The sequence below is a fragment of the Gobius niger genome (assembly GCF_951799975.1).
Source record: "Gobius niger genome assembly, chromosome: 13".
NCBI lineage: Eukaryota > Metazoa > Chordata > Actinopteri > Gobiiformes > Gobiidae > Gobius > Gobius niger.
In genome coordinates, this window is record NC_136864.1 from 15,887,442 (window position 1) to 15,909,972 (window position 22,531).

General features: G+C 41.7%; 1 protein-coding gene across 3 annotated transcripts in view; it reads right to left on the minus strand.

The window, feature by feature from the left end:
- The window catches only part of cdh24b (cadherin 24, type 2b), a 206,492-nt gene that overhangs the window by 141,869 nt on the left and 42,092 nt on the right, over positions 1-22,531 (minus strand). For all 3 annotated transcript variants that reach the window (XR_013793491.1, XM_079568830.1, XM_079568829.1), the window contains exon 2: positions 3,203-4,935. Coding sequence is in view for 2 of the 3 variants with exons in the window: in XM_079568830.1 (XP_079424956.1) it covers positions 3,203-4,657 (1,455 nt within the window). In the remaining variant the exon portion in view is untranslated. The remainder of the gene's footprint in view (positions 1-3,202; positions 4,936-22,531) is intronic.

A 22,531-nucleotide genomic window follows, 5' to 3' on the forward strand; every position in this document is an offset into this window, starting at 1 on the left:
CAAAAACATATCACGACTCTGTCCATCTCTGATTCATGCTTTCATTACGTCCAGAATTGACTACTGCAACAGCATCCTCTATACGGCGCACCATCCAAAACCCTCAATAGACTGCAATACATCCAGAACTCCGCTGCCCTCCTCATCCACACTCGCTCCCATGAACACATCACCCCTGTCCTTCAGAACCTCCACTGGCTCCCCGTCCCTCAACGCATCCAGATCAAGGTCCTCCTCATCACTGTCCAAGCCCTCCATAATTTGTACGACCAGACAGAGCCTTCTCCATCCTTGTTTTATGCTGGATTTTATTATTGTATTTCTGTGAAGCATTATTGAGTGTCTAGAAAAGCGCTATACACATAAAATGTATTGTAATTTTTAAAAAATGTATTACAAATAAACTAGAAATCCTGAAGATCTGGTTCTAATACCATTCGGCTGCCACATTTTCTGGGAAAGAGAGGTTTTACAGCTAATAGGCAAACAAATCATAAAGAAATGTACAAAAAAATCTGTTTCAAAATTGCTCTGTGCTACAGTATCTGTGGAGCTGGCAGCGCTGCAGAGCCTCATTGACATCACAGATTAGAGTTTTGGCTCTGGTTTGGAGCTTTTGGTGCAGATTTATTCCGAACCCAAAACAGGCGGAGATCACACAAAACACAGCGTGAGTCAGTGCTGGAACGAGGACTTTTGAGAAGATCCTGCCGTAAAACACACAAAAAAAATAGCACCTTAGGATTAGCATGCACGCACTGGCGAGAACGTCGCTGTGCGCGATATTGGTGTCTGGAGATGAGAAACACGCTCTGAATCACGGGGCTCAAGTGGTGAATCAGTTTGAGTGGTTCAGTCTATAGAAGAACAATCCATATTTTATATTTCATCAGTGAATATTACATAGTCACTATTTAATGTGGCCAACTTTTGATATTTGTCATTGTGAAAATAACTTCCACAATGATGTCCATCCTCCCAAAGCTATAGCATTTGCTGTGCATTAATGTGTACCAAAAGTCAGTGGAGCAAAAGGGGAGACTAAAATACATAAGCTTATAAAGACGTATAAGAGCATTATTGGTGTGTGCCGTCACTGTCTAATAATCACTGGGCATCACTGAGCCAGTACACAGTCACAATAACAGATCTGGATGTGCTCCAAGAGTCAGCACTATCATATGGGCTTGTGTGTGGCCTGGCGATGTTCCCGTCTTGAGTGCCATACAATGTGCTGGCATAAATACCTGCTTGACACAGCAGATTGGCTATAATGGCTTTACACGCCGCACCATCTGCAAGCCGGACTGCCCTGCACCTTTTCAGTGGCTACTAACTTCTTTTTACAGCCGTTGTCAATACTCCCGATGCAGAGACAAAAAGAGTGGTACATCATGTCGACTAACTCATTCCCCCAAACTAAAATGATGCTCTAAATCAAAAGTAAGAAAAATCTCCAAAGTAATAAAACTGCTTTTCCATTGCTACTTCGTGCACAAAAGTCTTTCTGGGCAATCTTTCTTCTCTCTTTCTATGTAAGTATACTTTCAAACAAATAAAAACGAATATCATTTTTGGTGAAACTTCCAGCTCAGGTGACGCTTTCAACCCCAAAGCCAAGACACACAGAGACAACTCACACCAACAAACTTGTGTGGCGTCCAACAGCCCGCAGCAGATCATTACTATTCATTTACTCAGCAAACTGGCCACACAGGCTTATAAATTAGCTCATCTACGGCAGCTGCGTTCAAAGACAGTTGGCTCATGCTGTGAATGGAGACCGCGGCCATTACAGTACACACAGACAGAGACGCACACCTTCTGTCCAGCCAACGTGACCTCCTCCTGTCTCATCTGCTCACTGCTTTACGAGACCAGGGAGGGCCATGTCCATTCAGTGATTCTAATAAATTTCACATCAGACCAATACAAGCCCGCCTGTGTAGTGCGTGGTGAAAAGCAGCTATAAATCCTGTCAAACGCCGTGTAAATCAGTAGGATTGAAATAGTATTAGCGGGGACCTTGCAGACCTCTGACCATGGAGTTGACAGATGTGACCTACAGGAAGATGAGGGCACAGATCTACTCTTGCTTTCTGCCTTCAGGTGTGGATCGATGGCGGCAAGAAAAAGTAAAGGCATTATTTCTTCTTCATGTGTCAATTCCCATCGGAGGGCACAGATTGGCAGTGATCATGACGGCACCCTTGGGCGTTTGGGATAGGAGGCTTTGTTGTGCCTCGGCACACCATTGATTAATTGGAGGTTTTACGGCTACCTGGAAGGCACCAACATTGCACAGAGCAGTGTAAATCAATTGTGATTGCAATTCTATAACACATAAAGGAGAATAAAGTATAGCTTGGTTGGTAGAGCATAAAAGCATATAGCAACTGCTTTGCCATAGTAGGTATGAGCTGTTTTCCTCAACCCGTGGTTTCTGATCATCCCTTAAGGGCTGATCTCACCGGCCTGGAGACTAGTTGACAACCAGTTGCAGTGAAATGAACAGGTTCCATTACAGTGGAGACTGTGCAGAAATTTTTCTAGTCTCTGTGTGGTCTCCACGTGGCTCTGAGCAGTTGTGGCAATGTCACGGACGTTTCTGTGACATCCCTGCAATGTGTCCGATACCTGTCGGATACCAAGGAGATCTTAAAGAGAAGTCACAGAGACATCTCAGGAACGTCTCCTCCAGTGAGATAGGCAATTAAACTATCATGTTTTTGACATCAAAACGTAACTTTTTTTGAAGCAAAAAAAAGGTGTAGGGACCTAATCTAAATTTACACTCCACTAGTTCCAACTTGTGCAGACAAGGTCCTCTCTGTGGCTGGCCCTAAGATGGAAAACTTTTCCCTCCCATGCCAGACGGCTCTGTGAGCAATGGAGTGTGTAAATCTCTGATCTTTAACTCCATCTGAGTTAATGTTTTCTCATTTCATTCAATTATATCTTTATACCTATTCACTATTACTATATTGATTCTATTCTATTCTATTCCATTTATTTTTGTTTTGTTTCTATGCATAATCCTTCAAAAAATACTCTATAAAGAGGCAAAGAGCACAGTGAGACATGAGAGGACGGCCTCACGCTGAACAATCCATGTAAGTCACACCATCTTAAATATTCATAAAACATTCATACACCATTCACAACCTTGCTAAATCATAAATGAAGTGCGCTCATTCCTTACCCGTCCGATGAGCACAGGTTCAGGCCCGGCGTACTCCTCGATCACAAAGAACTGATTCCAGATCCAGCTCCTCCTGCTCCGGGACCGTGCGACCTTTCCATTCGGAATCCCACCCTGCGCTCCCTCCTCATCCTCCAGCTCTTCAAACACCAGACCCGCACTGTTTTCCAGCGTCTCTATCGTTTTGGCCTCTTTGCTGTTGTGGTTGCTCCGGTCGGGAGGAGCGGGATGTAGCCTCAGGACATGACCGACGCTACTGCTGTTGACAAGCTTGCTGTCTTCATCTTTTGAATATTGAGCCGTGCTGAGTTCTGCGTTAGCCGAGTGAATTGACACTGCTAATGGGTCTCGGTGGGAATCGGCCGCTCTGTTTCCAGGCCGCGGTCCCTGGGGTTGCGTTGTCAGCACAGACGGTGCATTTGTTTCAGAGGGGACAAACTGCGAGAGATGTTTTGTCGATGTGAATGGTGGCTCGGTTTGGTCGATCATTACCTCTTTCTTGGGGCTGTTGACCTCAATCTGAGCAGAACTGACGAGGTGCTTGCTCCTGCTGTCACTGACAGCAAATTCTCCCAAATTGTCTCGATCACTAAATTGATTAACATGTGTCTCTGCACTTTGCCCTCGATTGTGACCCAATGGAGTGGGCTCTGGGCTTGCATAAGGAAATGCAGTCTGATTATCTAGTCCACTATGAGCTTGAGTGACAGCTATATCTTGTCTTTGCGGCTTCGGGGCCTCAGACTGTCCGTGATTAACGTCAATCAAATCTCGTTTCCTGCTCCGGCTGCCCTTGCTGGGAAAACTCAGGCCAGGAACGCTCTGCATTTGGGAATTGACGATCCGTACTAGGTTCTCTTTCGACAGCAGTTTCAAAACCTCATAGCTCCCAGTCAAATTAATTTTTCTATTGGAGTCCATACTGACTGCCTTTCCGGGTACGCCTGTAGTTCGAGCACTGAGATCTGGCCTACTTCTTGCTCTTAGACCTGTTTTAAACCTGGTCTTATTTGAGTGGAGATCCTGTTTGTGATGGATTGTATACATTCTCTCCTGCCTACCCAATTTGGACTCTGCATTCTTAGTACTGTTCCGAAGCCTTTTCATCTCCTGACTTATCTCTCTACTTGCCGCCATCAAGTGCCAATCTACCTCCCGCTTCGGCTTAAAAAGTTGCCTATCCTTGTCGGCTGAAGCGACATGACTTTGCAATATTCTGGCATAGGACACCGTCTCCTCACTCTCCTGCTCACGGCTAACCAGACTTTTAAGCGTCACCACAGGCAACGCCTCCACGCTCGACTCCCATTGGTCCACGGCTCGACTGTCGCCCAGTTTTACCGTGCGAGACCCACTCACTCCTCGCCTTCGAGCGATCTTACTGGCTGTGACACTGCTCAAAAGCCCCTCCCACAGGCACAGGGAGACCAATAGGAGCAGACTTCTTGTAATCATGTTGACCTGCGACGAGATGAGTCCTAATTTGAGGGTAATTTGCAGTGAAGCCGGCCTTGTTTTCCGGTTGTCTTCATTCTTCTCTTGTGTTTATCGCCCCCTCTCTTCTCTCGCTGCCCTTCACACTTAGCTGGAGGGCAGGTGTCAGTCACTCTGTGTTTTCTCTCCTCGTTGACTTCTATATCTTCCTCTATGTCGGCTAGCGTCTTCTTCGGGCCACTTCCTCTCCCTCTATCCACTTGCAAAGCTTCTCATGCAGCATTCCATGGAGGCGAGACCTTGAGAGAAAAGATAGAGTTAATTAGTCAACACTTTAATCATTATGCGACGATAATTAAAAGGAAATTGCAGCACAGACAGGTACAAGAACTTACAGACAAGAGCAGCAGGAAGGGCTTTGTAACATGGCACAATCGCGTATAACAAGTAAAGTGGGCCTTTAAAGACCAGAACAATGCCATTTATGTCGTTCATAATGACACATGAGTCTGCTCTCCTAGATGGGACAAAAAATTACCCTCTGATATCGACAAGGACAAGATAATGCTAGAAAATGGGCTCGCCCTGACTTACTGCAAATGTATTGCATGTATAAAATCACTCTAATGGGTGAAGGAGTGAAAACAATACAAAACTACTAATGCATAGCACTTTCTGTGTCGTGGATGGCCCACCACTGTGATGGGTGAGGTGCTTTTGAAATTACTCCAAAATAACTTCATTCATTGATAAAGCTTCCTAGTAAAATCGGCAGTCATTTTTTCGACCCAATAGGTCACGTTCACATTTTAGAATGTTATGATGTCATAATGTCAGGTGGAGGGCAGGGACTGATACAACTCTATGGGAGAAAAACAAAAATGTTTTTTCTCATCAGTATTTGATAGTGATTAGATCCACAAACCTGACACATTTTTTATGGCTGAAAGTCCTTTCTACTGGAAAACATCACGCTCATGTTTTCGAAATATAGTCACCACTTTAAGACGCCTTTCAGAGAAAATAATTGGGCATTAGTTTATGTGTGCAGACAGAGAAGACAATAAACTTTGATACAGTTTTTGCTTCATGTGGATTCTTCCAGGTAATGACTGAGATATTAACCAAAAACAAAGACGAAAAATCAGCAGTTCGCCAGTTACCATAGTTACCATAATGGAATTTTAAACTGTGGGCTCTTAGGAATGTTATTGAAGATTTGGCCAAACAAATGTAGTGTAAAGCATGGCTACGGAGTGGCTTGTTTACATGCATCAGCCTTATGTGTGCCCATAAAATAGAATTAAATAATAAACACATTTATTGCTATTTCCATCATCGCTAAAATATTTGTACGCTTAAGCAATGTCAGAAAAACATCTTTGCTCTTTCTGACTTTGATGCAGGATTTATGAGCAAGAGGAGGGGAACAGAACAACGTTTGTAGTTTCATAATGATGCAAGGGTGCACTTGGACAAAGTTATCATCTGCAAAACTGACAAAGACTAACATTATTCGAGAGACCGCTCTCAACATTTATTAGTAGAAAAATCAGTTGAGGATTTCTGACTCTGCAGCCAGTTATTTAATTATTTTGTGGGGTCTCATAACTTTGATGCAGGATTAATTAGATGGATTAATATCAGGCTTTGATCACTCAGTTAGTGTCATTCCAGAGCTGATGATCCACTTTGTTCAACACGGCGCCTTGAGCGATGTGAAAGGTTTCCTCATATCACTATAAGACAGATGATTTGCTGCTGTGACCCTGAAGCCATCCGGCATTTCGACAGCTTGACTAGCATAATGTTGCAATTGTATTACACAGATAAGCAAAAAGGAATACCTGCTCTTAAAATGCAAACCATAGAAGGTATTCACATGACATAATTTGTTTTGTTGTTTTGAGTTGAGTCTTGACTTCTGAGTTGAATGTAATAGGTTTGTTTGTAAAGTATTGGATTGTTATCATGGTGGCTGAGTGGTAAGTGCTCTTGTCTCAGAGCAAGAAGGTTCTGGGCTCGAATTGCAAACCGAGTGGGCCCTGTGTTGGGTTTGCATGTTCTCCCTGTGTCAGCTCTGGCTTCCACTACCTTCCAAAAGACTGGTGGCCCCCGTGTGGATTTGCCTGTCAGTGAAACAGAATAAAATAATTAATGCATTAAAGTTATGCTGCAGCCAGCTGTGGCAATAGATCTTTTTTATTTTTTTATTTTTTATTTTTTTTAATGTCTGCGGTTTCACAGACCTTTTTATCTGCTGCCTACGGTGTTTCACCTGTCACACAAAATTCTCACTCGCTGTAGCCTATGTGAATGAAATGCTAAAGGAGCATGGTGCTACCTCCGGGGTGCTAAAATCAAGCTTGGCAGCTTTTACAAGAATAACACTAAACCACAGAGCAGGGCGGATACATTAAGGGAAACCACTGTGTGTGTCAAGTCCAATTTTCATAACAGTGAAACATAGAAAACATTTTAGACGGTATTAAAAGTGCACATATTTAGTGGAACTTGTGCATTCGGGGCTAAGCAGTGTTCTTTGCAGTGTGGTGTGGTTGGACCGCGTGTATGACACTTGCTCCTGGGAGACACAGGCAGACCTTGTCAGCACATTCACTGGGGCATGACTGAAGTTGGGCTGTTCCACGAGGAATACTTATCACCCTTCGCCTCTCCCTCTCCTCTTAGTCAAAGCGCCATTCTTTGTCTTCAGCCTGAACATATAAAACGATTAACCGTCCTCCATGTTTTCGCCACCTCTCCCACACACCACCTGTCTCTGTCTTTGGCCCTCACCGTCTTCCTGGATCTCCTTCTATCTAACCTGCTTTTGTTTTAGCGTCTTGTTCTTGTTGTTTCTTGCGACTATCGCTGCTTTTCCCCATCTGTGTCAATCACAAAGCTGTCACCATGTCCCTAACCCAGTATACACTTCAAGGCTTTCAATCAATCACACAATCCCTCCTCCACCATTGGAAATGACAGGTGTCTCTGCGGCTTTCGTGTCGATGATAGGCTACAGCACTATAATTGAACGCATAAATCTAGACATTTCCCGATATACCACTCCGGACAAGGTATTAGGAGAAGCTAGATGAAGCCATAGCGGCAAAAAACACCTGACTTCCTTTTCCTGAAAAAGACATACATAGAAACGTCGCAGAGGTTGATAATGTGCGATGTGAGGCAGGAGTTTGGGCCTGGCGTTATCTCCAATGTACAGTGCGGGGAAGAAGGCGATTGGGGTGAATTCAATGACAAAGCCACTTTCTCTCTTTCCCGGAGGAAGTTATCGGCCGGGAGTTTGATGGCCAGGCAATCATGGCCACAGGCGTCTTGTTAACAAGCCCGGGGCAGGTGGTAGGACGCAGGGCAGAATATCAACACACCAGCTGAGCACAAATTTATAAACATTTCCACTTCCAAGGCGCTGTCATGATTACTTTTTACTTTTTCTTGAAGGACTCGCAATAAAAAAAGTAACTCTTTGCCTTTATCCGTTTTATATATACTCGTTGAACCCTATTCAAGGCTGCAATCTCTCCCCAAACACGCTTTTTTTTTTCCAGTAACATATTGATCCAACGCCTTCAGCTCCTTGCATTGTCCGTGGGCATCTTTAGGGAGAAGCTGTTGATGTACCACTACACTGGTGTCTTGGCCTGCAAGACAGTAAGTGAGCATAATTGCGCGTTGAGCTTGAAGAGCACAAGGGAGCTCATATTTCCTCATTAGACTTTTATATCGTGTAATGTGGCCAAAACGTTGTTTTCATCCTTGTGCAACCAGGGAACATTGGCTGGAGGAGTTCACCCGTAGCTCTTACATATGCTACTATAGACTCAAGCCGCAAATAGAGATCATAGAGCGCTACGGCGAGCTGCTTTGGGGAATTCTGACTTGCTAATTAGAATTGTGTAATAGCCCATATATATTGTGTGAAGATTTTGCAGGAGCATGATAGTTACTTGGGCTGTATTTTCTTTTTAAGTTCAATAAACCTGCCGCAGAGTCCTCACCGAGTTGTTTAATTAGACTAATAAATATCTTCATTAATTTGGTGTTACGGCTCCCACCTCACCTAAAAGTTTAAATTATGTTTCGCCTCATTGACCCCCTCCATCGATTGTAAAAACCCACCGCTCCGTGAAAGGTGTCACCTGCTCTTACGAGATTGCAAATTTTTATTACGATTCTTCACCTTGCTTGCTGTCAATCTTGTTCAGTCTTTTTTTTTAAGGACCTGTCAAACAGCGGAACATGATAGAATTTGCGGCACTACGCCCACACGGTTTCTTTCCACAACAGTGGAGGCACACATACATAAAGTGTGACTCCTTGCCAAGCGGACAAAACATTCACAAGGAAAAAATATCCTTATTTTCTAACACACACATACAAGGACTATTGCCGCCGGGGCCAACACTGCCACTGTCTCAAACTCACATTCATGAAGGCCCGCATAAAACATGACCACTCCAAAAGCCTCTCTTCGCACCGCTATAGCAGCGTCGGTGGGGAAACACAAAGCTCTAGGGATGGGATTTCAGGGCTCATGAAAGAAAAAAAGATGAATGTCCTCTCATCCAAAAGAATTATGTATGGCGTAACAGTGATGTAGATACTGAGGTAATTCTAAAGCTAAGATAGAACTTTCATGGTATAATACAAAGCACTATAGAAAAAGTACACGGTACAAGTGCAGTAGTTACAATTAGAAGTGATAGTGTGGTAAGTAATTTATTTCAATAATAGCAAAATGGTATCATTATAAGAAATTGTTTTAGTGGTAGATGCCATATTCTTTGAAGCAGCAATACAGAATGTGAGTATTTAATCCAACTCTACCGTAACAAAAGCTCTCTGGGGAAAAAGAAAGCAGGAGCTTGGAGTGAAGGCTGGGTAAAGAGATACCTAGGCCTCTCAGTAGAACAAGACACAGCGTAAAAGTGCAGAGCTGCTCCGGCCTCTCCTTGAACCTGCGCAGATAAAAGCAGCCGTGTCAAGGTGTGAGACGCTCAAAAGCACTTTCTTCAGTTTGTGCGAGAACAACGCCCAGTGTCCGTCCCTGCGCTCCATCCAGAACGTGGGATACATCCCGAAAAGCAAGTGCACCTTCTCCTGGGAATATGATTATATATAAATCCAGAGAGATACAAGGTTTTCAATACTGTGGTATGCAAGAGGGTGAATACACACAATAGCAATGTTTTGTATTATATAAAAAATATAAACGCTTACTTAGAGAAGAACTAATGATGATTGAGGGGTCTTTCATCTCCCCCTGGTGTCTCTGTCCAGAAAACCACAATTGCAACTTTGCTGCCTCTGGGTCGGAGTCACCAATACACACTAATGGATTCACGAAGAATAAGCTAACAGGGTAACGGGCAAAGCTAACTGTGGGCTAGCGCCACTTAAACAGTATTTACATTTAGTTGTGTGATTGGATTTCTGTCAGCGTAATATTTACTCTCACGGACAATTAATGAGTAAAAAAACTAAACATGCTCTGACACGTGCAGTGGCGCTTATGGTCATGAATTTTCATCTTGGTTATTTCTTCAAAATAGGGGTTGTTACAGAATAGAAGTTGTTTATTTGTTTGCTTAGTGTAAGTGTACAAATAGCCTGTTTTCTTGCATATTTGTTTATTTACTTAATTAAGTGAGAACCACATATACCCTATAAAGTTTGGGCAGTGTTTTCATTAGCCTCATAAAAAGCCATTAAACAAAAACGCCATTTGTAGAAATCTTTCTCTGTTCTGTTGTAATTTGGCTGGATCCTCATTCATTATTTAATCAATAATTAATTATTCTTGAAACGTCTGTTCTTAATAAGCATCGGTACCCAATGGGGCGAAAAGTTTATTTCTCAGACTTTTGTGTGTCACTTTACTCCTAACTATACCCTTTCATTATGAGATCTCAACATAATTAAAAATGGTGTATTTGAGTCTTTGTGTGACTATTGGGGACACTCTAAATCAGAATAGTATCTCTAAATGTCATTGCTCCAAAAACGCTCCAAATGAAAGTTGTGTTAATGGCACAATGAGCTCTCACTGGCTATTCTAGTGTCGGCATGAAACTCAATTTGGCAAAGAGAAAACAAAATTGTTCAAGATGCTTACTAACATTTCTTGGCAATGAAAACTATTTGGCACAACAATCCATTCTAATATCAACCGCAGTAAAAACTTGATAAGAGACACTAAACATTATGTTGAGGACATTACCAACAAAATCAAATATTATCTTTATGTTACTACGGCCCTGATCCAAAGCGTGCTCCGCTGCTGCGGTCGCTTTATCTGCGGCCACAGTTTATAACCTGTGAGAGGTGCCATAAAGATCAAATAAATCGTGACGACAGACACAATGCAAGAAGACGTGCCAACAGGTCAAGACAGGGACAACGTTTGTGGCCCATATTTTACAGCCCTGGCAAGACGTCAAGTAGTTGAGTGTGATCCTAGGTACCACACGGCTCAGACAGTTGGAAATACCAGCAGTGACAGTGAAGACCCACTAAAGGCCTATGATTTAGAGCTCAATGCCGTTCATCACAGATGGGCTTTTTAAAAATGATTAATAATGCATCAAAATGAATCCAGCACTTCCCTAAAATCCATGTATGTATAAATCAGATCAGCCACTCACTGTCTATAAAAATAAAACAGTGTAAAATTGGAAAGGATCATCATGACACCGTGCTATTCCCTGCTCTTGCTCCATTTATTGCATTACAAAATTTAATCGCAATGACTCATGTAGAGGTGCATGGTATTCTGGCCTCCTCCCACCGTCAAGGGAAGAAATTGAACCTAAATTACATACAGTAAATGAATGCAAGAATGGGCAACTCTACACCATTTATCTCAATCCAATCCCCCCCAAAAATGGAGAGATTGCAATCACCGCTATTCTTGTAGTCATATATCTTCTCAAATAACAAAATATAATTCCTCCATAGCGTTTTTCGATTTGAGGTTTTTGTTGCAGAGTTTTATCCGAATAAACCGGTCTAGACCAATTTGGAAGTGGTGGGAAACGACTTTCGGTTTAGTGCCAACTGCCCCGCTGTACTACATTTTAGCGACTCACCATTCAGTGTAATGGATTAAACCAGTACCGCACTTAGATCACAATCAGCCTGGCAGTCGATCAGAGTTATGGTTACAGGACAATCTCAAAGTACTACGTAAGGCCTATAGTTGCTGGAATAGAGAACGATCACTGAGTCACTAAAGTAATGAAAAGGAGAGGTATGATCTGATGAGCTTTAGTTTAATTATGCGTACATCAAAGTGTCTAAATGTCCCTGATATAATGATGGAACAATTACACAGTATTTCCAAATACTACTGCACAGTGGTATTCAGCCAAAGCGATAATGCACCACCAAATGGTTGTTTTGATCGTTTTGGTTCAATTCTGAGTGGCTAATAATAACAAAACCTGGGGCGATGTGAACTTTTATCTGCAAGAGTTTGACCTTCAGCTGTGCGCAGCTTCCACAATAACACCTAATAAAAAATAAAAAAATAAACCTCTCGGAAATCACTGTTGAACGCTGCTCTGCCTCTCATTTGTTTAAATAACGAGTTGCCGAGTAAAAAAAAAGAGCGTATTGCGGCCTGGTCGATTCAAACACATTTTAAACTCTTAAACAGTCCCACGCACAGGGCACAACCCACACGGCACATTATATTTTCTACTCCTGCTCTGACATGAATTGGAACACAGCTCATCTAATGTGCCTAATTAACTGTGGCAAAAGGATCATAGTGTACTGTAATTGGCTGAGCAGTTGAAATATCCCCAAGCATTACAACGAAATTCAGCCTCAGTTTAACAGGGTTGAGAATTTATTTGACTAGTAATATCCGACTAAATATGCTAATGGATTTTTTAAAGGTTATCAGCGGCTAATTAGTTCAAAAAGATTTTCTTCATCAAATAAATCAACAATTATAAAGGTCACTGCATTTCAGTCAAAGTGAGACACATACTATAGAGATTTTGTGAGCTCAGAGTACTTTATTTGTATTGTGATACAAGTAAAGCGACATCCTCGTCCTGTGTGGACTGTGCATGCTCCATTTTCTTCATCAACCCAAAACACACGCAATAGGCAAAAAAAACTAATAACTAATAACTATAAACCTCGCCCAAGACCTGGAGATGGTCATCATTGCAGCTGACAGGTAACAATGGGTCAAATGCTGAAGACCACTTTCCCTGTAATGACATTATCTATTGTGCATGTTGTATCTTTTATGCATCAAAGATACAGCATGACTTGCCGTAGACTTGGGTTTAACGCAAGACGCCCTTCCAAGATGCCCTGTATGATACAAAACTGTACTCTTTACAACTTTTTACCACGTTACAATGTTGCTCTCTCATCAAAAACATACCTCGAGCTGTACAGCGACCCACTCATGCATCTGTGGCTATTCTTAGCACCGCAGTAGTATCTTCCAAAAAGCTCCTTCGTTTCCCACAAACTCCTCCTGAGGTCTTGCGTATCCAGGAAATGCTTTACTTACCTCTCAATCCATCAAAAAATGACTTAATGTGTAGAATGAGACCAGACCTATTCACCACAACTACCGCTAAAATCTTGCACTGTCACTCAAAAAGGTGTTAATTTGGGTCCGAGGTGCTGCCATGAGCATAATATAGAAGCTGCAGTTACGTGTATGACCTGAGGTAGCAGTAGTGAGTTTCAAATGACCAACTTTCATCTAGTTCCTTCAAACTCAATTCTGGAGTATAAAAAACAAAGAGCGGCATAAAAACACTCACACTATATCTTCACTACAGCCACGGAATCATTATTTATTTTTTTCTCATTATTGAAACAGCGGCACAGCGAAGGAGTGCAAGAGGAGGGGGAGTGGGAGAATAAAAACCAGGAAGTGCTTTAACTGGATATGTTCTTGTTATTTTGCTGTTTTAGATCAATATTAAATTTTCAAACAAACAAAGTGCAAGATAGTGATAAAGATGCGTTTGAGATTATTACCAAATGTATGATTACCTCTTTAATCTAGGTTTGGAAAACGCTCAAAAATAATCCAGTAAAATGTGTATATTATATTACATAACAAATCCGGAGGGTGTGTTTTCTTTGTGCCACTCCCTAGCCAGGATAAATAGCACTAAGCACATGTCTTTTCAAAATGTGTATCCGTGGAGTGAATGAGCCAGAAAAGGAGAATAACACTGTAATCCTGGGTGTACTAAATGTACATGTAATTTATGTTTTATCTTTGATGTAATTGAACCACTGAGATAAAGGTGCCTTGTTACGAAAATATGTTGATTTGATGTATTGATTTCAGTTTGATCTATAAAGGGCAGTTGCAGCACCGCAGAGCAGCCTGCTTCCTACACAAAGCCCACTCCACTGCGTGATGAACTTGATGATCCTTATTCCTGTTTGTACAAGAAAAATGAAAGGGAATGATAAGCGCCATTGATCTCCTGGCGTAAAGGTCATCCTCTTGCCTGTCCATCAGAAAAGAGCCAGTGTTGTAGGTGTAGAGGCCGTGTATTCATAATGGTGAGTCAACTGCCGCCAAAGCTGTTACCAAAATTACCCCAGATGCCTATCAAGCCTGTCTCTCTCTCTCTCTCTCACTCTTCGGCCCGAACGACGTATGAGAACATCAAAAAGCTATCTGATCCTTTCAACACAGCGTCTGACATTTCAGGAAATGGTCCGTGGGAGAAGATGAACTACGTAAGGATATAAGGTTAGCATGAGAAAAACAGCAGGACATCTCAATAGCTCTGGAATATCGCACAGCTGGGGAATTATCTTTTAGACAAGACGACCTGCAGCTGCCTGTTGGGATTTCTTTAGTTTTGTTCATCACTTTTGTTCACTTTGTTCTCTAAAAGTCACATGTAATGAGATTTTATTGCGCTAAACACTAAGGTTAAAAGTTAAAGAGAAAAAGATAAAAATGATAAAAGTTTACAAAGATAAAACCACTGAAAAATATATTTGCATTCATAATGTTAAAATTTGGATTAAAAACAGTTACTTTGTACTTACTCTTTGATTGTTCAGCGCTTTGCCTGTTTGAAACATGCTCTATACGCTGAACGTAAAGAGGATGAGCTGAGGCACTCTGAATTTGCAGAAAAATTTGGCCGACGCGTTTCGACGCATTAGGGAGTCTACCCTGATGAGGGTAGATGAGGGAAATCACATTGCACCAGTCCCCTATGGCTCCTCCTGCAGGTGGTGGGTCCACGGAAGGACGGCCTCACGGTTCTAACCGGGCCTGTTGGTCTCTCATAAGGGGCTTCTGAGCCGCTCTTTGTCTGACCCGTCACCTAGGACCTGTTTGCCCTGGGAGACCCTACCAGGGGCACCAAGCCCCCGACAACAGAGCTACAGGATCATTCGAGCGCTTCCAGGAGGGGTCTTCATTTTAGACAAAGTCATATTTTTGAAGACTAAAATTGGACTAAAGCTAAATTAAAAGTTTGTCATTAGACTAAAACTATGACTAAAATGTCCAGATATTTTCATCGACTAAAATATGACTGAATAAAAATGAAAAGAACAGACTAAAATCATCCAAACTACACTGACAGTTTGAAAGAGCCTCATACCATTTAAATTCACTGCCAAAGGAGCATCTGATTTATAAGTTCTCTTGTAGCAAATATACTCTCCTACTACAGTGATCTAGCACACTCCCTGCCCTCTTCTCTTCTATGCTCTATAAGTTGATTTGATGTCATCAATCAATTTTGAGTTCAGTTCACAAGTGGGAGCAGACAGATTTTCTACCTGTTGAAACGGGGAGATGGTTTTGTTTTCACAGGAATATGTCTTCTAATTGGCTGAGAATACAGATAGTGATTCCAAAAGATGCCACAGTGTTTGTAGAGAAGAATATAAAATAAAATATCAATCTGGCCAAAAGACGACCGAGGCAATTATGTTAAGGTGCCGACAGAGATAAACACTAGCACCTGATGAAAGATGTCACAAAAATTGGAACGGGGTTCCTAAGAGACTGCATTAAAAAGTAAATTATTCCAAGGATATCAAAATTGCAGATTAAGCTCTGCATCAAATAAAACGCTGTTTATGAGAACTGTGCCCTTCCCTTTTAAAGAATTTAGGTGGCATAATGCACACAGAATGGGAGAAAATGGAGGGGATATTGGCCAAATAAAGCAGAGAGGTTGCACACATTCATCCTTCACTGCGGTGACCTGTAGAGTGTCAATAATGAACGCTATAAAATTATTCAAAAGACCTGTGCATTACGGCATAGTGCCTGAAGATGAGATTATGTGGCAGCTCCCCTTCACCTCTGCTGTTTACCTTTCAAGGGCGTCCTGTTCAGACACGAGTGGTGGCCGGACAAGAGTCTGGCACAAAGGACACTTTGGAGTGAAAGAGGGGCCGTTTCAAAGATGAATAAACACAACGCGCTCAAGGTGGTGCAGATAATCCATAATGAATTGCCAGGGAGGAGATAGCACTTAAAATGGCACCAAGGCTAATGCCAACAAACAAAAGTGAATAATGACCCTCACTCGCACAGCTTAATCTGTACAATTCACACTTCAATTTTCATTAAGGGATCACTTTCATGTTTATCTCCAATCCAGACAGACAGACAGAAAAAACAACAGGGCAGAGCCAGCTTACTTTTAATGGCTGTCTGATGGAATCAATAAGCCTGTGTGTCTCCCACTGTTTGCACTGTGGGTGTTGGCAGTTTAGGCCACTAATAATACCACTCTGAAGTTAATCATAAGTAAGTGTGTAAAAATGGCATATTTTGTAAAAGATATGGGAAAGCTGCGGAGGGAAAACTTCCACTTAAGCAGCTCTATATATGGAACAAGCAGTAAAGCACTTTTAATGAGAACCAGTAAAGCCTGCTCTGCATATGCATTCCTGTTGCATTACTTGGACATGATAAATATACTGCAGGCTATAAACAACCCATGGGCTTCAGTTTTATTTGGAAGTACCACTTTTATTGTTAATTGAGAGTCCCTTGATTTAAAAGCACCACATAATCCGAATGCAAACAATGATAACTGGTTCTTGCACTTACTGTATAATACTCTAGTTCTATTTACTTTGGTAACAGACTTCTCATCTCACTCTGCTAAAACCAACAGTGAACGACTTTTGTATGAACCTGTATGTGAAGTCTGTGCCTTATCTCACAGCATCCTGGTTCTGCAGTGGAGCTGTGTGGAAGCCTTTACTGGGATGTCTCTAAATCCCCTTCACCAAAGTCCTTATTACCACCACACATCCACCGTTCCCCAGGTCCCCTCCTCCTCCTCCTGCTGCTGCACTGTAACTGACAGTCCATAATTCTCATGACGCTGCCCAATTTTAGGTTCATTTCGCTTTTGTCTCTTCCTATTTGGGTCACTTAGCTGCTTTGTTTATGTCCGGGCGGCTGCGATGGAGGATCAGATTGGGGCATGTTTAAGTCGCTCTATCGGTGGCAGGTTGTTGTGCAGGGCCACCGGGGTTAGTGAGGATAAAGGATGTGGAATTGAAAACTGCTTTGAGCTGGCAGACATGCAACACACAGAACTGTTTGTTGATTATTAAATGGCACTAGAGGAAGTGACAACATGCAATGACTGTTGATTTAAACACAAGCCTATATTTTTAACTGTCACTGTGTATTTGTGACACCAAAGGATTGTATATTCCCAATATATAATCTATTGTATCTTATCTAACTTGTAAATGTTGTGTGTGGATATAATCAAAAAAGTAAAGAAGAACTACCAAGGCTAGTATCTTAAAGCTCAAAGTTTTGTTACCGGAAGTTATTACTGTACATTGGAGGCATTTGTGCTGCTGATTGGATCAAGCGCACCTCATTTCAGCCAGTCACAGTTAGCTTACGAGAGTAATAAAATATCCAGATTTTTTTTTTTATGTAAATGTCTTTGTTTATTAGCAAACCTTTTGTTTCTCCATCATTGTTGTTGTAGTTTTTGTTGGCTAACTCAAGGCAAGGCATTACTGCCACGCGATTGGTCCAAGTCTACCAGTGGATTTGAGCCCGAAAGTATCAGCTTTAGTCTTTTGAGGTGGATTTTCTGTGAGACTGAAAATTCAGATCTTGTGACAGTTACACCGAAATAACTGCCACTTCTTCTTCTAATCCTAGTCAGGACATATTGTCCTGCATAAAGATTTAAGGAAACACACACACCGTCCTCCTGTGTGCTTCCAAGGTCACCTGTCCCATAGGTGCAATAATCATTGCCCTGAGGGGGGGGCGAGTTCAAAGAGGTGAGGCAAAGGGCAACCTCCAGCTTATAAACCCCAGCAGGGTCTGGCTGCGTCAGACAGAGAAGACCACAGGGGAGGATCCAGTCCTGTGTCTTTGTCTCTATTATGACGCTGGAGAGCAAGGGCCAGCGCGTTTAGAAAAGCTCTGTGTTTCTCCCATAAAACCACATCTATGGCCGTGGAGAAGCTTACACTGTAATCCTGCATGACGGATTGAGTCTGCCACTGCAGCGCCTGGCCTCTCTCCCCACTGTTTCCCTCTGAAACTTCAGCAGCCACTGTATGTTCCTCTGTGGGTAAACATGCCAAAGTATATGAATACATGTACTGTGTACACATCCATCTACGTAAATCTACATACAGTACATGTACGTCTTCATGTCGACATACTTTCTCAGCTTGTCTTCTATGTCAGATCTGTACTGTTGTCTCAAGGGTCAATACACTTTGTGACTCAGAATAGATAGGTTTAGTGTTTTGTGCAAACATAAAGTAAGAAATATTCAGGCAACTCACAAAATACCAGAAAATGGTTCCCTGTGGGAAGGTTGAGCAAGCGAGGTATAGTAGAGATGACCTGGATTTCATCTGTGCTCTCTTACAGCACATATCATAGCGGAGAGCTGGGTATGATCTCTAATATAAAGGACACTGACACTCTCACGGATCACCACTATTAGGACCCTGAGAGCCTGATTTGCTCCTGTCCTTATCAGCTCTAGTCTCTTCAGCACTTTTGTGTCTTTTGCTCATTTTTTTTCCTTTCACAATCTCGTCTGGCTCTTCCTCTCTCTCTGTCTTATGGGTATTACACATTCAAAGATTTTTTTGGTGGCATGTGGAAGAAGTTATCGCTCCATCTCGTTCCCTCCCTCATCCCATCTCTCTAATCTTACTTAATCTTTCGTCCGGAGTGGAGTGAGAATTAGTTCTCTACTCTGCCTCATCAATCTCTTGCACCTCCCCCTTTTTTTGTTCCACTTTACCTTTGCTGGTCTCCTTGAGCCGTCTGCACATCTTTGCCAGTTTTTTATTTAATCCGCACTTCCTGCTCAGTTTGTCTGTGTACCAATTTAGCCTTGCTCAGTCAACAAACTGCCGAGGTCAATCTGTCCCCTGCTTAGACCCCCTCTTCTAAATCTCTTACTCTCTTTAGACCTCTCCTTTTCAAACTCTTTTGAATCTTTTTTTCTGTAAACCCTGGGCACTCACCAGGGATGTACGCATTGTGAAGTCTCCAGGTAAATACATGTTGACTCAAGCTTTAAGAAAAGTCCAAAAACCAGACTTGTGGCTGAGGGTCATTTGAACACTGCACATCAGCAGGAAAATAGTTTTAAAGGTTGAACAATTTCTGACTGAAGCAACATTTTCATCGGTCTAGCATAGCAATATGACCCCTGGCCCCGAGAGGTGGCTGTGATTCAAAGGGGTTTTACAAAGGCAGAAGTAAAAGGGGTTTGCTGAACATAGTACATATTAAATGCCAAAGTCCTTCAAATTCAATGTTGTTCACAGCCGAAGCCGATTTCAAGATGTTTTCCCCTGAAGTGGACTAAAATTAGCCACGGTTATTGGGAGGCACATAATGAGGCACGGTCCCACTCTCCTGTTATTTTAAGTAAAAAGAACATTTGGAACGTGTATTTAAAAGTACTCCGCTCTGAGCAAGCAACAATCAAAATCCCCTTTTAGATATCTAAATATGTTGTTATTTTCCTCCAAATTGCATCAGTGTCATGGGGGACATAAAAGCCTTCTCCACTTAATTAGTGAGATCCCTTCACCACAAATTAGGAAGATAACATCCCCTGTGCACGCAATGCTGAACTGTGTACTGCCACCGCAAAGTTGTTTCAACTCTGAGATCTAACAAACCGTAATATTGCCGATCTCAATGTTTATTTTGACTTTTTATAGCTTTATAGCTTTTGATTACCAGAGCATGTGAGTTGGAAAGTATTTTTACAAACAGCTCACAAGGCTGGGTGCTGTATACAGCTTTTCTCATGCTCTGTGCAATGTATGTAAAAAGAAGAAAAAAAAGAAAAGCAGATGACAAATCAAAGCATGTGTTTGTGGATTTAAAACAGTAAATGTATCTAAATTAAAAACTACAATAAACAATATTAAAGCAGAACTAAGTAACTTATACCCCTAGAGGCCATAAGCGCCACTGCAGGTGTTGTAGCAAGTGGCGTTTTTTTCCCTCATTAATTATCCATGAGAGTAAATACTACACTGACAGAAAAGACAAAGGCAGAGAAGGATATTGTACATTGTGCCATAGCTCAATTACACAATGTAGCTAATTTTTTGTACTCAAACTTGGCTGTAAATACTGTTTTAGTGACGTCAGCTCGCAGTTAGCTTTGCATGTTAGCCTGCTGGCTTCTTCTTTGTGATTCTATTAGTGTGTACTGCACTCCGACTCGGAGGCAGGGAAGTTGCAAGTTTGGATTTCTGGACAGAGACACCAGGGGGAGATGAAAGACCCCTCAATCATCCCATTAACACTTGTATTACCAGCAGAGGGACTATGAAAAGGATTTATAAGGGTAAACAAGTTACTTTTAAACCAGATGAGATTTTTTTTTTTTTTAAAGCATTAAAATTTGACTGTGTTGCTGGTTGTTTGCATCATATGTTGAACCGGGAAACGTGCACCTTAATCATACAGAGAAAAGTGAAGGAAAATCACATAATAGAAGTCGTGCAAGATCAACAAAAGGATAAAAGAGAAGTTTCTTAAAGCGCTGGCACTTTTGACTTTGAAACATACTTTTGGGACTTATATGCAGACGAACTTCTAAGGCCACACTAGAGTACACACATTTACATATTTCTGTCCCAGCGGATTGAGAGTGACAAATGAATACTAATTCCAGTTTTTCTCATTATCGGGCTGCTTTAATCATGATGAATGAAAACCCTTCTTTGAGTGAGCCTTCAGGAGTGAAAAAAACAAAACTAAAGAAAAAGTCAGAGTGGGCAGATTTTTAAAAAGCTACAGAGAAGGAAAAGCTTGACTGAAAGGGAAGAGCACACAGAATATATTAAAAGTCCAATACAAAGCCTCTTTATGCTTTGGTGTAGAATAAATATACTGTAATCTTATTTTCATGTTAATCTACTCACTGCACCAGCCCCTTATTGCAGATAAATATAAAGAGAATATAAAGAGAACAAAACATATGTGTCATAAGGTACCTTGGCTGGGAGACAGCAACCTTGAGTCAAGCTAGGAAGCATGTATGAGCTTGGGCATAGGAATCAGGAATCAGATAAAGGCTACAAAAGGCATTAGGCGTTAGGAGGGAAAATTTGAAGATTAGCAAGAGAGGATAAACCGTGGGGGAGCGCACGTGTAATGAAATGCACCAAGGTTAGAAGGTTGATATTAGGTAATCTACCCTTTATTTAAGTTTAGAAAAAGTGCAAAGGAAAAAAATGATAGGATCGCAATTCACTAAAGCTAAATTTGATAAGGCTGATTAGAGCGGAGATGAAAGGCAGGTCAGGTTGTCATCTTAATCGGCAGTGGATTTGGGTAATACAGTGCGCTTGGGTTAATTCAGTGGATGAGGGTTTTTGGTGGGAGCTTTAGTTGCCGCTGTTGCTATTGCGAGATGGGGCTGGGTGCCACAGACATTGGCATGCGTGCAACAAAGCATGAGAAATCACGTTAATCGCCGGGAATGCTAATGACAGTGATTGGCGTAATCACAGCAACACGGGCGGGAGGGTGCGACAACAGGAGGTCACCCTTTTTTCGATGCCTATTATTCTTTCATATGATTCCACCCCTGCCTCTGTGACTCCTCTAAAAATACTCCCATCGCTGCTGCGGCTCTCATACGTAATGTCTGATTCATCCCGTCACAATCAGCACATGGTCGACTATTGTAACAGGATGCATGGCTTTTTTAGCTGCGGGGCAGTTCAGAAATTGAAGGGTTGTGTTTTTTAAGATGATTTTCACTCTTATACCATTAAAAAGAGGTTTGTAGGGCAGTTGGAGTCTGTCTTAGCCAAGGCTGGGCTCAGAGAGAAACAAATCTCTAGTAGCGATATGGATGTATCTTTAAAGGCAATATTGATTCACACCACAGTTAATCCATTCTTGTTGGTGATCACTGACAAGTAAATAGTAAGTAATTTATCAAATGTAATGTCTTTCGCTATTTATCAGTCATTACAGCTACTTTGACTGAACTAAATTATTTTTGAGCTTACCAGTAGAAAATATATTGTCCCTTGCATGCTATCTAAGAAGCAACACAAAAAACATGCAGGGCTACATGAAAATGTCAATCTAGATAAAAAAACGCAACACTAAACAACCATGAAAGTTGAAACGAGGCTTAATTAGAAGATCTTGTCTAAAACAGTGTTTGCTATTAACATTTTTTACGCAATGTAAGGATCAAGTCTCTGAAAGCGCAACACGGCAGTCTAGGGCTGAAAGATATATCGTTTTCGTATCAAGATATGAACATTGAAGAGATTAATATCGAAAAAAGCAAGATATAAAAGATATAGATTCTCATCAATAAAACTGCACTCTTTTGA